The 17,620-nt window shown below is 35.6% G+C and overlaps 1 protein-coding gene across 1 annotated transcript in view; it reads right to left on the minus strand.

The window, feature by feature from the left end:
• NBN (nibrin) overlaps positions 1-17,620 on the minus strand; it is a 46,526-nt gene that overhangs the window by 16,053 nt on the left and 12,853 nt on the right. The window contains exons 6-10 of the mRNA XM_060115568.1: positions 14,740-14,857; positions 13,934-14,127; positions 8,687-8,784; positions 3,475-3,604; positions 995-1,270 (exon numbers count right to left, since the gene is read on the minus strand). Of these exons, the coding sequence (XP_059971551.1) occupies positions 995-1,270; positions 3,475-3,604; positions 8,687-8,784; positions 13,934-14,127; positions 14,740-14,857 (816 nt within the window). The remainder of the gene's footprint in view (positions 1-994; positions 1,271-3,474; positions 3,605-8,686; positions 8,785-13,933; positions 14,128-14,739; positions 14,858-17,620) is intronic.

Here is a 17,620-nt window from a genome sequence, read left to right on the forward strand (position 1 = left end):
AGACAAGGAAAATAAGAATCAGCAGTACTGGTTTGGGGAGGCAGAGGAGAAACAGTCAAAGATTTTGACAAAGTAAATTACTAACAAAAATATATATACAAGGCAGTGACAGGGGAGAAAGTTTTAGGCCTATGATTAGGGGAAAAAGCAGGAGATTTCTGTGGGAAAGTAGAAGTGATGCTTAAAGAATAAGTCAGGACCAAATATACTCATCATCTGTAACCTGAAGTACAATATACATAGCAGGATGAAAAGAAGTCCTCAAAGGGAGCAAAGGAGAAAGAGAGGCAAAAAAAAAAAAAACAAAACCCCCCCCCCAGGATAGGACACTACCACAAAAGCCAAGAAGAGACCAGAAGGATAACAAAGGTTCAAGAGTTGAGTGTTACCAAAAGGCCACAAGAGGTGGCAACTTGTGTCAATGATTACTTTCAAGGATGTCATGTCAAGATGAAATATTGCAAGTTAAGAAATATTTCATACAGAAATGGGAACAATAACAATAATCTCCTCTTTATGAGAAGTTTAACAGTGATTGTAAAAGATAAAGGGCAGTAGCTAGAGGAACAAATCAAGTCAAGGGAAGGTTTTAAAAACTGAAAATGAGATAGTCTTTGAACACAGAAGAAAAGGACCTAGAAGAAGATATTAAGCATGCTAGAAATTAAGAATAATTGATGAAGCATGGTCCTAGAGGAAATGAGAGACATGACCAAGGGAAATAGGTAGGTCAAAAAAGCTGAGGTGTGGGAAACCTCTTCTTCAAGAAAAGTACAGCAAATGAAACAACAGAAGGAAAAAGTTGAGGGAAAATGTATCTAATGACCTTAGTAAAGAAGGAGACTTGGACATTTCTGAGAGGGAATAAGCTCAAAGGGCCACAGCTTTCCACAGAAGCATACTTAAGCAGAACATGGACTTAGTACCATTCTACAATCGTATAACAAATATTAATATTTTTGGACACACAGAGCAGTATTATTAAAAATTATACCTTTTTTTGGTAGATGGCTGAAAGTAGTTTTTAATGGAGTTGGTTTGCTGATGCTGAGAAGCCCAATCTTTACTTTTATTTACACCTGGGAATTTAGTTGGTGAAAGCTGATAGTTTGGGATTTTCATACTAACAAGAGTATTTGATACTATATTATTATTATTAGAGTTTACTTTGTGGGGTTCCTTCACAGTGGATGTTTCTTGTGAAGGTATTCTGAATTTTTGTTCCATTCCGAAGATTTTGATTTCTTTTGGCCTTTCACTCAAATTCATACTGCAGCAAAAGAAAAGAATGCAAGGTAAACAATCACATTTACAGCAATTTTTATCCAGAAACAAAGTCCTTTAAGTAGTACTAATGTAATACAGCTTTAGAACATAGTTATCTTGAGACAGTAGTTTAGTGAATATATTTTATTAACCCAAGAAAGTAGCTCCTTTGTCATCAAAGCTCCCTGAAGACATGATACCTTTCTCTTCTTCATCCCCTACAGCACATACTGTCAGGAATGCTCTATAAAAAACTGCCAAACACACATGAATAACAACCTAGTATCCTATTATAAATTAAACCAGGTCATATACTGAAGTGATTTTTGCTTTGTTTAAAATTTTAAAATTATTTCCATGTAAAAAAATTAATAAAAACTGGAAATTTATAAAAAGAATAAGCTAGCTTTCCAATTTCAAATATAATAGGGTATTTAGATCACTTTTGATGAACTGATATGGTTATATTCCAACCAGATGGCAGTCTCTAGAACAGAACTCTGGAGTAGAACTCTAGATTATCAGAAAAATATTTTAAACACACACACACAAACACACAGTTCTACAATGTATGGTTGAATATATACTACTTTTGCTATTCTTATTTCACCAAAAACCCCAAAGTTGTCATTCAACTGACTTTTAAAAAATTAAGTTCCTCTTTTAAAAGTTATATTAGAAGTTCTCTTTTAAGAAAATTTGTAGTTTCTCTTTGAAAAGCTATGATCTCAATACAAAATATAGGTATAGTGAAAATTTAAATATGGTCTAATATAGTGCTATCATAAGTATCTTCCAATATGAATAATTCATTATGGATTATTTAAAGTACACTGTCTTAAGTGAAAAATGCCATAGGATACATATGAACTACTCTTGCTCTCCAAAACAACAACAACAACAAAAAAATCCAAAAAACGATTTTAAAAACCCTCTTCAAATAGAGAACCACTGGGCTTCCCTGGTAGCTCAGTGGTTGGGAATCCGCCTGCCAATGAAGGAGACACGGGTTCGATCCCTGGTCCGGGAAGATCCCACATACTGCAGAGCAACTGAGCCTGTGTGCCATAACTACTGAGGCCCGTGCGCCTGAAGCCTGTGCTCCGCAACAGGAGAGGCCACCGCGGTGAGAGGCCCGTGAACCGCGGCGAAGGGTAGCCCCTGCTCACCACAACTGGAGGTGGCCCGCGCGTAGCAGCAAAGACCCAATGCAGCCAAAAATAAACAAATTAATTAATTAATTAATTTAAAAAAATAGAGAACCACTAAAGAAACTACCTTTATGAACAAATATTATTTAGATAGCCAGGTACACACATATAAAGTATCTCTAAAACTGTAATGTTCACATACAGGCAACATCATATAATAGAAACAAATTGATCTCAAACTTATTTCACCAGTCACAAATAAAATAGTATAATTCTTTGTAGTCTTCCATGTACATTTGCAAGGAATAAAAAAAAAACTTTTATCATTTTCAGGAGTTGGCAAACCACAGCTTGCAGGACACATCTGGCCTGCCACTTGTTTTTATAAATTAAGTTTTATTGGAGCACAGCCACACTCATTCATTTACACGTTGTCTATGGCTGCTTTAATCCTACAATGGCAGAGTTGAGTAGCTGTGACAGAGATCAGTGGCCCACAGAGCCAAAAATATTTACTCTTTAGGGCTTCATTTTTATTTATTTATTTATTTATGGCTGTGTTGGGTCTTCGCTGCTGCACATGGGCTTTCTTTAGTTGCGGCGAGCGGGGGCTACTCTTCTTGCGGTGTGCAGGCTTCTCACCGCGGTGGCTTCTTTTGTTTCGGAGCATGGGCACTAGGTGTGCGGGCTTCAGTAGTTGCAGCACAGGGGCTCAGTAGTTGTGGTTTGCGGGCTCTAGAGTGCAGGCCCAATAGTTGTGGCACCCGGGTTTAGTTGCTCTGCGGCATGTGGGATCTTCCCGGACCAGGGATCGAACCCATGTCCCCTTCATCGGCAGGCAGATTCTTAACCACTGCGCCACCAGGGAAGTCCCTCTAGTGCTTTATAAAAAGTCTGCTAAACCCTGTCCCAAAATATTATTTTCTCTGGCATCCCACACTCCCAATTCTTTATCTCCCAAGAGATGACTTGATACAGGCATTGACTTTACTTCTTGAATATACTATTAATTTATTGATAGAATAATAACAATAGTTCGTTAACAATGAAGCTTTACCGTGTATCTCCTTGCTCTGATTGTGTATCAGCTACATATGTTGTAGTATTCACTGGGGCACCTGGCATTAAGTTTTCATTGGCTGGTAAGACTTGGGAAAGGCTTGGACCTGGAGTTGTTGTCTTCAATCCTGTAAATCACAGAAGTGAAAGAAAGAATCACAACTGCTAGACACAAGATGGACATTTGGTCACTTAGAATTGTTAGGACTGTGCCATGTTGAGAGAATTAACTATAGCACACAGTTGTCTCCAGTCAAATACTTAACAAAACAGCCTATGAGCAGCAGCCTGTTGGCATCTGTGATGGGTTTATCTGAACCAAATTATTTTAAAGACACATCAAATCCTTCAGGTTAAACTATTATCAACTTAAATAAAAATAAACTCAACTTAACTTCTAATTCAAATTATGCTTTAGTCAGGAGACCAAAAAATTAAAATTTCTCCCCCACAGGAAGTATATCTATTCTACTGTCTACACAAATCAAAATCAATGTGAATTTAATTTTTAGAAGGAATATACTATTTGAAAAGAAGAGATGAACAGTTTTAGACATAAATTTTTTGGCTACTCCAGAAAACCATAATGATTACTTCATCATTTTATATACCAGAATAGCAATTTAATTCAAGTGCCACTCTTCTGGAATACTTCTCTTGAACCTCCCACATTGAATTAGATGCCCCTCATTCTGAATCCCATTCCACCCTTTACATCACTCTACTGTTAACACACTCTTACTAACTTTTTAACACTAGCTGTGTGACCTGTATTACTTAACCTCGCTATGCCTTAGTTTCCTCATCTATGAAATGAGGATAATTACATGTTGTTTCTTCCTCACATATTGTTTTAAGGGCAAAGTGAACTGATATATGGATAGCACTTAGAAAAATGCTTGGAACATAGTAAGGACTATGCAAGTGTTAGCTGTTATCATCACTTTATACCGTACTTGTTTACTTGTTACTTTCTCTTATTAGACTTGGAACCTCCTTGAGAACAGGGACTGAGTCTTGCTCATTTCTGTATCTCTAATCTCTGAGCAATGTTTGGTATATAATGGATATAAATAAGTTAACAGAATTAAATTAACTGAAAAAAAATTTTAAGTTGACATTTATTAAGTATCAAAGCTAAATTACCACTCTGTTAGCTCCTCATGACATAGGATATGTTTAATAAAATGTTTATAACTGATTCCAAATTCAGGTATTTAACTTACTTCTGCCACTCTCCTTATATGACCACCTTAGCTCACTGGCATTTCCTTATACATACATATCCCTAAAATTCTTCTTAGCTTGCACAGTTTGCAAAAAATAATAATTACAAATGTGTATATAACCATTAAAAGAAATATTCATAAGCTGAATCTAATGACCCAGAATAACTAATGTCTGTCAATAAGATTATTTATAATATTCTCCTTGCTAAAATACCAGGAGGGTAGGGATTTGCTCTACTCTGCTCATCTCTTTATTCCAAGTGTTTAGAGTAATTAAAGGCATATAACAATGTTCAATAAATACTTGTTGAAAGATAAATGAATGAATATGGAAGGAAACGAGGAAACAAAGGAGAAAAAGGGAGGAAAGAAGACATGCATTCACCCTGTTCCCCCCAAAACTAGCCATGCTCTAAAACTGTTTGTAAGTCTGATGTCTATGACTTGGAACCCACACAGACCTACCTATGAATATGTGCAAGAAATAATACTACTAATTATAATGTAGATTTTTTATCAATTCCTTACGACCTTGTTCCCAGATGAAATAACACAATAGAAAAGATGCTGGTCTAGCAGTCACAAAACCCCAATTTTAGGATTGTCTTGGCTGTTTTATTTATGGGACCTTAACTTTTCTCAGCCTTGAGGTCTCTTACCTTTTAATAGAAAGATTAGATGATCTTTAAGGACCTTCTGGCCATAAATACATTTCTAACAGTGGATGATAAAATTTTGTTGCTCCACCCTAGCAAGGATAATCTTGTGTACCAATAAATTAGTTCAATTAAGCAAATATTCATACCAACTGCAAACAAGTATTGGGCTTGGTGATGTCAGAGAAACTAAAATTAGTAAGAGTTTATAATCAGTCTAGTGGCTGAAAGAGGCATGGAAACAACTGGCTATGCTTCAAAGTACGAAAAAATTCTAACTGGAAGGCAAAAAAAAAAAAAAAAAGTTACTGGGGTATAAAAAAACAGAATAATTAACCTGACTTGGAGAAGAGTTATGGGAGAGGAAAAAACCTAGAAAAACTTCACGAAAGAGGTGAGCATTTGTGGAAGGAGTCAGATTTTGAAGAGCAGTGCTAGCATTCTAGGAACAAGGACCATGATGAGCAAGGTCAAGGAGTATGGCACATAAAAAAATATGGCATATGTATTCTGTAGGGAAGTATATTAAAAAAAGATGAGGATGGGAAGAGATAGGCTACAGCTAAACTGTTGAAGGCTCAGAAGTCTAGACAAAGGGCTTAGGGATTTATTCTATAGATAATGAGAACTAGTAAAAGTTTTTAGGAGAAGGGAAGGTGATTCTAGTGGCAAAGTGAAATATTAACTGTAGAGATGAATATGGAGGCAGGACCTTACTGAGGGCAGTTAGAACAGCCCTCAGGAAATAAAGACATGGAGGGTTAAATAGGGCAGTGGCTGTGAGAAGGGATGGTAGCAGACCTCTTGAGCAGAAGCTGCAGAGGAAGAATTTCAAGTCTTGTATGACTAAAAAATGACTTAAATTTATAGTCTGAGTGCCTCCTCCATTTATATAAAAGAAGGCTCCTCTCTAGTTCAGTCCTTCCCTAGTATCTTGGAGTTTATATGACAAACAGGAGGTTAAAATCAAGCAAAAGAAACCAAAAAAATCTGATGCCTTGGCTGCATCCCAGAATATCCTGGAATACAGAGAATGTGAATTTGAATTTTTAAAAAAATGTTTCTGAAGCACATATCTAATTGAGACTAGTTTTCTAAAAGAGAACAGAGGACAGTTGTTCCAAACAGGGACCTGGGACAAGGGGAGATACTCACACAGACCCAATGATTGTTTATTTTTACATATTTTTTGTTGTGTTGTTAAAGTCTGAAATTACACATAGTGTTTTATCTTTTTCTGTAACAGAACAGAAATACACAATCAACAAAACAGTAGCTACAGTACATGCTATTTCTAAAGGGTTGTGGAGCTTTCTAATGGACAGCTTCTATAAGAATATGGCTCACTTTTGGTATCCACATCAAAGTAGTTTTCTCTCTAAGAGAGGTTGAAGAGTTGGTCTTTAACTTCTGACTCTAAGGATAAATTCTGAGAATGTTAGTCCTGAATTTTGAGGAAACATTCACCATATCACAATTATTATGGAAACTTCACAAGCTCTTAAAACTGTATTTGAAGGTTACCCATGTATAGACAGAAACATATCTAGTGTACTCATGGGAAAGGGTACAGATATCAGGTGAGTAAACATTCTTAACCAAATCATAAACTCCAAGTACTAGTCTGTTTATCCTTTTACATCTGCTCCCAGTAACCCCACACCATCAATCATAATAGCAGTGTAATAATATCATAAAAGCTTTGACTTAAAGAGTCAGTTTGAATCAAATTATTTGCTATGCGACCTCTGGCTAATTTCTTAACCTCTCTGTACATCAGTTCCCTCATCTATAAAATGCAAACAATGCCATCTATCTTATAAGGATTGTTTTGCAGATTAAATTGTAATGCCTTGTGTAAAGCACATACTTCAGTCTCTGCAAACTCAAGAGACAGCAGCTATTATTACTAATCAGGAGGTACACTGTCCAATTCTATAGATGCCATTCAGTGGGCTACAATGTAAATGATACCCCCTGGAGTGTGTAATTATGTAGTGCTGTCCTAACTTGTCTTTTAGCCAAAGTCCAATAACTGCTGACAAATAGCTCTAAAAAGAACTTAGGAGGCAAATAAATGTATAAAGAAGTACCAAATGGATGCACACATAGCTAGACAAAGAAAAGTTATGAGGAAGAATAAACGTAAAAATATCTAAGGTAAAGAAGCAAGAAGGAAAGAATAAATGAACCATCTTCTGGATGGCAACATCACCTTATCAAGAAAAGTAGGGGAATGAGTTTTAAAAAACCAAGGGGTAATAGCTGCCCTGAGTAAACTGGCTTTTGTGTTAGTCAACACTGAGATGATTATAATATGTATTCTTCATCTCTGTAAATGGCATCACCACCCAACCAGCTACTCATGCCAAAAGATTAGGAGTTGTTTCTAAATCCTCCACAGGCAAGATGTGCTGGGTCTAGTTCCAAAATTTGGTCTGAATTTATTTGCTTTTCTGCATCTCTACTACTACCACCATGGTCCAAGGCACCAAGCTCTCTCTCACCTGGACCTCCACAACAGCTTCTACTCATATCCCCACTTCCATTTTGGACCCCTGGAATCCATTCTCCACACAGACACGATTGTGATCTGTTCCTTCTACCTGGAATTCTGCTATCCATATCCTCCCATGGCTGCCTGTTCTCATCATTCAGGACATGTGAGGCTCAAATATGACATCTTAAGTGAGACTGTCCCTGACAACCAATCTAAAATAGACTATGCCCAGTCACTATCACATCATCTTGTTTTAGCTTTCTCTTTGTACTTGGCCTTAACAGAACTTATCAGATGTGTTTGTTTGCTTGTTAACTGTCTGAATCCTGACTTTTAGAATATAAAGTTCACAATAACAGGTATCTTGTTTACTTTATTCACCACTGTATCTTCAGTACTTACGACTGTGCCTAGTACTTGGCAGGCACAAATACTTATCAAATGAATAAATGAACACATAAACATATGACTTTTAAAAGACGGTGAAGATGGTCACCCCTGGCAAGTATAATGTACATACAGGGACTTCCCTGGTGGTCCAATAGTTAAGAATCTGCCTTCCAATGCAGGGGACGTGGGTTCGATACTTGGTTGGGGAACTAAGATCCCACATGCTGCGGGACAACAAAGCCCGTGCGCTCTAGAGCCCATACGTTACAACCAGAGAGGAGCCCGCATGCTGCAACAAAGATCCCGCGTGCCGCAACTAAGACCCGATACAGTCAAATAAATAAATAAATATTTAAAAAAATAATGGAGATACAGCCAATCATCAATTTACACAATAAAGTTGCTAAAGAATCAATAAAATAGTATTTTAATTACCTGTGCTGGGCTGGCCCTGAGGATCACAGTAATTCTCTGTAGTAATGAAAATAACTGCCAATCCAATTTCTGCTTCAGGAATAGGTCTAAGACCTTGCCTGTTAGAATAAAATAGTTTAAGTATGATGATATATTAAAACTAACAACTTTTATTAAGATGATGTCAAACTGAATCTATCTCCCCCCCCCCGCAAGTGACATCACAATTTTATGGTACAGGGAGAATTGCAAATACCTATAGTACCAGCTTATTCACTGGAGCAATGTTACATTGGGCAAGTTCACCACCTTTTAGTAATTCAGTTATTTCATCTGTAAAACAAAGGTCTAGAGTAAAGGATACAGATCCTTCCAGTTCTAAAACTCTATAATTTTCAGAATAATAGTAATACCCAGATGAAGCAATAAAATAGATTTTTTAAAGCAAATCTATGATTACTAGAATCCTAAGATAAAACTTAAAAGAGAGAAAAAGAGGGGAGAAGGATAAGGAGGGAGAAAAGTACAAAGAACTATAAATAAGCTACATCTATACGTATGTTAGTAAATCAAATCATTTTACCAAATTTACATGTATTAATGAATCTTCTTATTAAAGGAATCTTATGGTGAACCTATCGTCTGTTATTCTGTAATGTGAATAATGACTGATTTTATAAAACAAACAATTTAATATAACTTAATAATGCTATATAGAAACTACACCTCAAATTTTAAGAGCTTTCAAACTCCTTTTAATACTTATTGTAGAGAGATTTTAAGTGGTTGTAGTAGCTTAAAAAGTCATTTTCAAATGTTTAACATTTTTTTTGTTAAGTTTTTAAAAAGATGATTCTAAAATGTATATGGAAAAATAAAAAGCCAAGAATAGCCAGGATGCTTCTGAAGAGCAGAAAGAAAATATCTATCCTACTAGATATGAGGACTTAAACTGTTATAGTAATTAAGACAATGTAGTAAATGTGGTATTAGTATAAGACGAGACATATTGTTCAATGGAAAAGAAGGCCAAAAACATTCCCATGCATGTAAGGTCCCATGGTATAAAACAGAATCAATTCCAGATAGATCAAAAATAAATTTCAAAAACAAAATATCAAAATACTAATAAAAATTAGTAAAAAATATAGTGAATATCTTTTTGATCTATGAGTAGAAAAAGATTTCTTAAACAAAATACAAAAAGCACGGACTATGAAAGATTGCTAATTTTTAGGATATTAAAATTAAGGGCTTTCATTCATCAACACAATAAAAAGATAATTTACAAAGTGGTAACAGATTCTGCAATCTTTTATGAAATCACATAAAAGTGAAAAAAGGATTAATGTCAAGAATATATAAAAAACTCCTACAAATTAAAAAGAAAAGGCACACAAATATGCAATTACCATACAACCCAGAAACTGCACTCTTAGGCGTTTATTCCAGAGAAATGAACACTTATGTTCACAAAGAAACCTGTACATGAATGCTCATATCAGCTTTATTTGTAACAAAAGCTGGAAAAATGCAGATGTCTTTCAATGGATGGATGACTCAACAAACCATAGTATATCCATACTATAGAATATGTAAAATATACATATGTATATGTATTTTAAGTGGCTGTCGTAGTTTAAAAGGTATTTTTCAAATGCTTAACATTCATTGTTTTGTATGTATTAGTTTAACGTAGACTTGAACTCTAAGTGAATTTATAATAACACACAAAAAAAGATTTTAAAAAGTATTATCATCAAGTGATCACATACATCTCCTTGTATTTCAGGCAATTCAAAATTGATATTTTACTACCCTACTAATACTTTTGAAACTATACATACATTATATCATGAAAATTAGTTATGAAGATTGGTTATATAAAACAAAATACACATTTAATAATCATGTTATACAGACATACATCATCTTAAATGGGGAAATACTGGAAGCATTACTTTTAGTCAATAGTGAGATAAATGTGTCTACTATCACCACTTCTATCCAACAGCTTTGGATGTCCCAGTTGGTCCAAAACCAAGAGAGAGAATAAAAGAGAGAGAGAGCAGTACCAGAGGCACAAAGGATTAAAAAGGAGGAGAGAAATATTATTTACAGATATGCTTTATACAAAAAAAGACTATAAAGTATTCGAAATAAAAAGGGAGTCCAACGAGGTGGTGGGATATGAGATTAATATCAATGTCAGCTGAATTTCTATACATCAACAGTAAACTAGAAAATGTAATTAAAGAGACAATGTCCATACCATGGTTATCCATACCATGAAACACTACTCAGAAATAAAAAAGGATGAACTACTGATACACAAAACCTAGATGAATCTCTCAGGAATTATGGTGAGTGAAAAAAAAATTCTAAAAGGTTATATACTGTATGATTTCGTTTATATATCATTTTTTTAATAATAAATTTTAGAAATGAAGAAGAAATTAGTGGTTGCCAAAGTTTAGGGACAGGGAGGGGGAGGTAGGGAAGGGTGTGTGGTCATAAAAGAACAACATGAGGGAGTCTTGTGGTGATAGAACTGTTCTGTATCTTAACTATGGTGAATATATGAACCTACACATGTAATAAAATTATATAGAACTAAATACACACACGTACACTACACACACAAGAACACATAAAACTGGGGAAATCTGTATTTAAAACAAAAAAAGAATACAATTATCCCAATAGAAAACTGGGTGAGAGACATGTATTTTACAAAGATGGAAAAATTAACATCTAATAAACTTTTGAAGAAATGTTAATCATCACTGGTGATCAGGGAAATACAAATCAAAATCACAAGATATGATTATATATCCATTAAATTGGCAAAAATGATAGTCTGAAAATACTGAGTGTTGAAAATGATGTGCATCTAACTTAATCTCTTATATACCGTGGGTGGGAGTATAAAGCGGAAAACAGTTTGATAGTGTTGAGTGTTCTAACCCTAGTAATGTAGTAATATATCCCAAAGAAAATCCTGCACAAATACCAATAGGAAACATAGAAAGATAATCTCAGTATCAGTTTACAATAATAAAAATTTATTTAAAATAAGTAACTAAATAATTAGTGAACAAAAATGAATGTATATTATTTATAGTTCAGTGATGACAGTGTATCATGATCCAAAGATTATGATTCATTCAATTTTATGCAAAGCTGTGGAACAGGTGAGAAGAGGATAAGGCAAAGGAGGAGAGGATAAAGAGAAAATAATTAAATTAGTAACAGGAAGAGTTCCCAAATATAGGCTAAGACATTGGGAAAATATCTCAGCAAGAACAAAAATCAGGGTCATATTGTTCCCCTAGACTTCTTTTTCAGAGATATTTAATTTTAATCACTGATATCCTATACCCACTTCTGACAACTAATCAATAGCGCCATGGCACTAACCCATCCCAATGTTGCCCTATTGTCTGAAATTCAGTCAATAGCTGACTTTACTGGTTTGATATAACTGTACCTTCAATTGCTATCAATGGCTTGGACTAAATGGACAGGTGTTATTTTAAGTGATAGTCTTTCTCAAACTGTAAAATTGTCCTCTCTCTAAGACCAAATTGCAACAGGAGCCAGAGACTACAGAACAAAATGTTATCTCATGATCAAGTCACCAGCCTCTGAGCAACCTCCCACTCCAGCAAGGCAGCAAGATGTAATGGTAAAGAGCATGGACTCTGGAACCAGACTGCATGCATTCACATCCTGGCTCCTCTGCTCGCTCCCTGTGTTCTACTCAAATCCCCTTTTGCCCTCTCTGCACAATGGGGAACAAAACAGTAAAAATACACATGATTGTATGAGGATTAAATGTCTTAATATATGTAGAACTCTTAGAACAGGACCTGCTAGTCCTGTATAGTATTATGTAAGTAAGCTATTATTGCTACTGTTCAGCATGGCTTTTAAAGATTGGTAAACTGGTCATAAGTAAAATACTGCCTGAAAGAAGCCTTCTCTATTTAAAGTAAACTTCTCCCCTCTGCCCTGTTATTCTGCTTTCTTATACACATTTGTAATTATCTGTTTACTTGTCTCTATCTCTCTTTTCCTCTAGACAGTAAGCTCCAGTGGTGGCAGGGTCCATAACTATCTTGTTAACCATTATATTCCCAGTGCCTAAAACACAATAGAATAACAGTATATTTTGGTTGTAGTAGTAAGATGGTATTTTTGCTACACAAACATTTTCTTTTTCACAGCAGTTAACACATCTCCATTAAGCAAAATATTTATGGGACACATGACTGAAATTTTACTTTTTACTTCGGCAAACCCATTTTAAAAAAAAGCAATCTTCATGGTCGGAAAGACTCGTGGGTCAGGAAAAATGAATACTGTGGAGAGCTTACTTTATGGACTTTTTAGACATATAAATACCCTAGGCCCTAACTATTTTTTAAAAAATATTTTTTTATTTATTTCACCACGCTGGGTCTTAGTTGTGGTGTGCAGGATCTTCTAGTTGCAGCATGCAGGATCTTTAGTTGCAGCAGGGTCTTTTAGTTGCGACATGTGGGATCTAGTTCCCTCAACAGGGATTGAACCCAGGCCCCCTGCATTGGGAGCACGGAGTCTTAGCCACTGGACCATCAGCAAAGTCCCAGCCCTAACTATTTTTTACTAGGTGAATAGAAATTCAGTCAATGGACTGCCAAGGCTGATTTTTTCACTTTGTGCTTCAAAAATGCTAAGATTATTAACACCAGTAAGGAGTCCAGGAAAAAAATCCTTGCTTTAGTGCTTTCAAACTGCCGCCCCTCCACACTACAAACACTATTCTAGGATACTTGATACTTTTTTCCTGCTTTCCCATAGCAGCCTATATAGCCATAATAGCCTAATTTTTACACAAATTTTCAATGGGTAATAAACAAGGGAAAAATATATTCCAGCTTGAGGCTATTTCAGAACAATTTTACATTTGAGTTTTAACTTTCTCAACTACATATTCTAGAAAAAAACAAATACTGCTTTATTAAGAGAGGTATATTCTGCAAATTCTATTAAAGTAGCAAAAAAGCAGCAGAAAATAAATACTGAGATAAAACTGTCATGGATAAATATATTCTATTTCTAGCATACTAAGTCACAATAAATTTCCAAGTACCATACACAATAAAATCTTTACAATAATTCTTGTATATACCTTTACATTATTATGTAGAGTGCAAAAAAAGTTACCTATAAAATCACCTACTTGCCCTTTATTTTTTTAACTAATAAAGAATAATTCTGTACCTCTGGAGTATATCCATAATTGAATGAATCCGTTTTTTCTGAGAGTTAGGAATTAAGGTCTGTGAATCTGTTATTCCTACATCAACAACACAAGTTCCAGGAGCTGAAAAGAAACTATCTTCTTCTTCATTGTCTTCTGTTATCAACCTAGCGTCTCCTCCTCCAAATACAACTGCTGCACTTAATTTTTTATGCTAAAAATGGAAAGAAGAAGAAAAAAAGTAATGAAATTGCCATAATTAATGTCTTGAATACATTCTTAAAATTTTAAGAATTTGATTTGGGAAATAAAATATAAGCAGAATTAAGAATTGATTTTATAATACTTCCTGAGAGGACAATCTGAGCTTCCATTCTGAGAAAATCCCTAGTTCACCAGGTACCACTGCAGCCCTGGAATCCTTACATCATCTACAGCTCCTCTTCACACAGTACTGTAACTGTGGGCTTACTTGCATGATTTTTCCACTTGCAACATTAACTCCTGGAACTCTCATTTCAGCACACAGAACATATTCAACAGCTGCTTACTAACCGAACAAGTTAGAAATTAAACCAAAGTTTTTGGTCTCCTCCCTGTGCATATTTACATAAACTTAATTAATAAGCCAATTAAGAGATATTAAGAAATGCCATAGTCATATACATGAACGCTGGGCAAGTTCTGGTGCCTGGGCAGTTTTTTATTTCACTTTACACTTCTACACAAAATCTCAAAAGGAAGTGCATTAAAAACTATTGACAACAGTAATAATTTATCCTAGTTTATAACATTTTCTTTACAAAAATTTAGCTTATAACATTACCTGCTTGGCATTTAGAAAGACAAATGTTTTCCCTTTGAAGATCTGTTTTCTTTCCTGTCGTCCTGACAGATCAATATTTTTACTTCCAATAACTGGTTCATCAATAGGTGGGTAAAAACTATAAAAAATAAAATAAAGAACATTCTAATTATACACTACACTGTATGTATAACACTAAATTTTTAAATGGAATGGCAATCTAGACACTAGAAAGGCGTAATTTCCATAATACTGTTATATTATTAAAAAATTAAGAGTTTTATCTGGGACTTAAGGACTCATCTCATAATGAGATACAATTAAATATATAGGAATCAAACAACTTATGTAAATTACAAATGGTTAAGAGAGAAAAAGTAATTAAAAAGTTTTTAAAAAAGTAAAAACAAAACAAAAAACCAAAAAAAACCCAAAACCAAATGGTTGAAATATCATCCATTAAAGATCAAATTCTATTAGCATGTTGTGCTTGCTTAGGAACCAGTAAGTATTAGTAATAATGTTCATACTGTAATTCTATGAACTACTGCTATAAGTGTTTTGTTACAAATCTCTTTGGAGAAGCTCAGGGAATTTTAAAACCTACATTTTGTCAGTTTAAATAAAATTCCCAAAGATTTAAAAATGCAATCTTTTAGCTCTTTAATGTAAGACTATAAATACATCTTAATCATCCATAGAGATCAGAGAAAAGAAAATAGAGAAGTAAAATCAACAGATAATTCAGTCCATAGTTTCAACTTTCTATATAATCAGATCTTTTGTTACAGCTATTCATAGCTGACCAGACTTTTAGTTTCTCTCTCTACCTTCTAGTAAAAATTATTAATGTTCATGGATAGAAAGACTAGATATTGTCAACATGTCAGTTCTTCCCAACTTGATCTACAGATTAAACACAATCCCAGTAACTCCCAGCAAGTTATTTTGTGAATGTTAACAAACAGATTCTAAAGTTTACATGGAGAGGCAAAAGACCCAGAACAGCCAACACAATATTAAGGAAGAAGAACAAGGTTGGAGTACTAACACTACAGAATCCAAGACTTAATGTAAAGCAGCAGTAATCAAGAGTGTGGGACTTCCCTGGTGGCTCAGTGGTTAAGAATCTCCCTGCCATTGCAGGGGACACGGGTTCGAACCTTGGTCCGGGAAGATCCCACATGCCGCAGAGCAACTAAGCTGGTGTGCCACAACTACTGAGGCCCGCGCGCCTAGAGCCCGTGCTCTGCAACAAGAGAAGCCACCACGATGAGAAGCCCACACACGGCAACGAAGAGTAGCCCCCGCTCGCTGCAACTAGAGAAAGCCCGCGCACAGCAATGAAGACCCAATGCAGCCAAAAATAAATAAATTAAAATAAATAAATTTTAAAAAAAAGATTAAAAAAAAAAAAAAGAATCTGCCTGCCAACGCAGGGAACATAGGTTCAAGCCCTGGGCTGGGAAGATCTCACATGCCACGGAAAAACTAAGCCCGTGCGCCACAACTACTGAGCCCACATGCCACGACTACTGAAGCCCGCGTGCCTAGAGCCCGTGCTCTGCAACAAGAGAAGCCACTGCAATGAGAAGCCCTCACACCGCAACGAAGAGTAGCCCCTATTCACCGCAACTAGAGAAAGCTTGCGCACAGCAACGAAGACCCAACGCAGACAAAAAATTTTAAAAATTTAAAAAAAATTTAAATTAAAAAAAAAAAGCGTGGTATTGACAAAAAGATAGACAAATAGATCAGTGGAAGAGAATGAAGAGCCCAGAAATAAACTCACATAGAGTCAATTCTGATCTTTTACAACAGAGCAAAGGCAGTACAATGGAGCTTAGTCTTTTCAACAATTGGTGATGGAACTGGATATTCACATGCAAAAAAAAAAAAGAATCTAGACCCAAATCTTACACTCTTCACAAAAATTAACTCAAAATGGATCATAGACCTAAACATAAAATGCAAAACTCCTGCAAGATAACACAGGAGAAAATCTAGATGACCTTGGATATGGAGATGACTTTTTAAATATAACACCAATGGCTTCATCCATGAAATAAATAAATGATAAGCTAGACTTCATTAAAATTAAAAAGTTCCGCTCTGTAAAAGATAACATCAAGAGAAGGAGAAGACAAACCACAGACCAGGAGAAAACACTTGCAAAAGACACATCTGACTGTTATCAAAAATATACAAAGAACCCTTAAAATTCAACAAGAAAACAAATAACCTGATTTTTAAAAAGGGCCGAAGACTTTAGTAGATACCTCTCCCAAGAAATACAGAGAGAGCAAATAAGCATATGAAAAGATGCTCAATATTACATATCATCAAGGAAATGCAAATTAAAACAAAGAGATACCGGGCCTCCCTGGTGGCGCAAGTGGTTGAGAGTCCGCCTGCCGATGCAGGGGATACGAGTTCGTGCCCCGGTCTGGGAGGATCCCATATGCCGCGGAGCGGCTGGGCCCGTGAGCCATGGCCGCTGAGCCTGCGCGTCCGGAGCCTGCGCGTCCGGAGCCTGCGCGTCCGGAGCCTGTGCTCCGCAACGGGGGAGGCCACAACAGTGAGAGGCCCGCATACCGCAAAAAAAAAAAAAAAAAAAAAAAAAAAAAAACAAAGAGATACCACTACACACCTATTAGAATGGCTAAAATCTAGAACACTGATACCACCAAATGCTGGTGATGATGTAGAAGAACAGGTACTCTTATTCATTGCTGGTGGGAATGCAAAATGGTACAGACACTTTAGAAGACACTTTGGCACTTTCCCACGAAACTAAACACATTCTTAACCATATGATAAAGCAGTCGTGCTTCTTGGGATTTACCCAGAGGAGATGAACTCATGCCATAACTTGGAAGCAACCAAGATGTCCTTCAGTAGT

The sequence above is a fragment of the Mesoplodon densirostris genome, chromosome 13 (assembly GCF_025265405.1).
Source record: "Mesoplodon densirostris isolate mMesDen1 chromosome 13, mMesDen1 primary haplotype, whole genome shotgun sequence".
Taxonomy (NCBI): domain Eukaryota; kingdom Metazoa; phylum Chordata; class Mammalia; order Artiodactyla; family Ziphiidae; genus Mesoplodon; species Mesoplodon densirostris.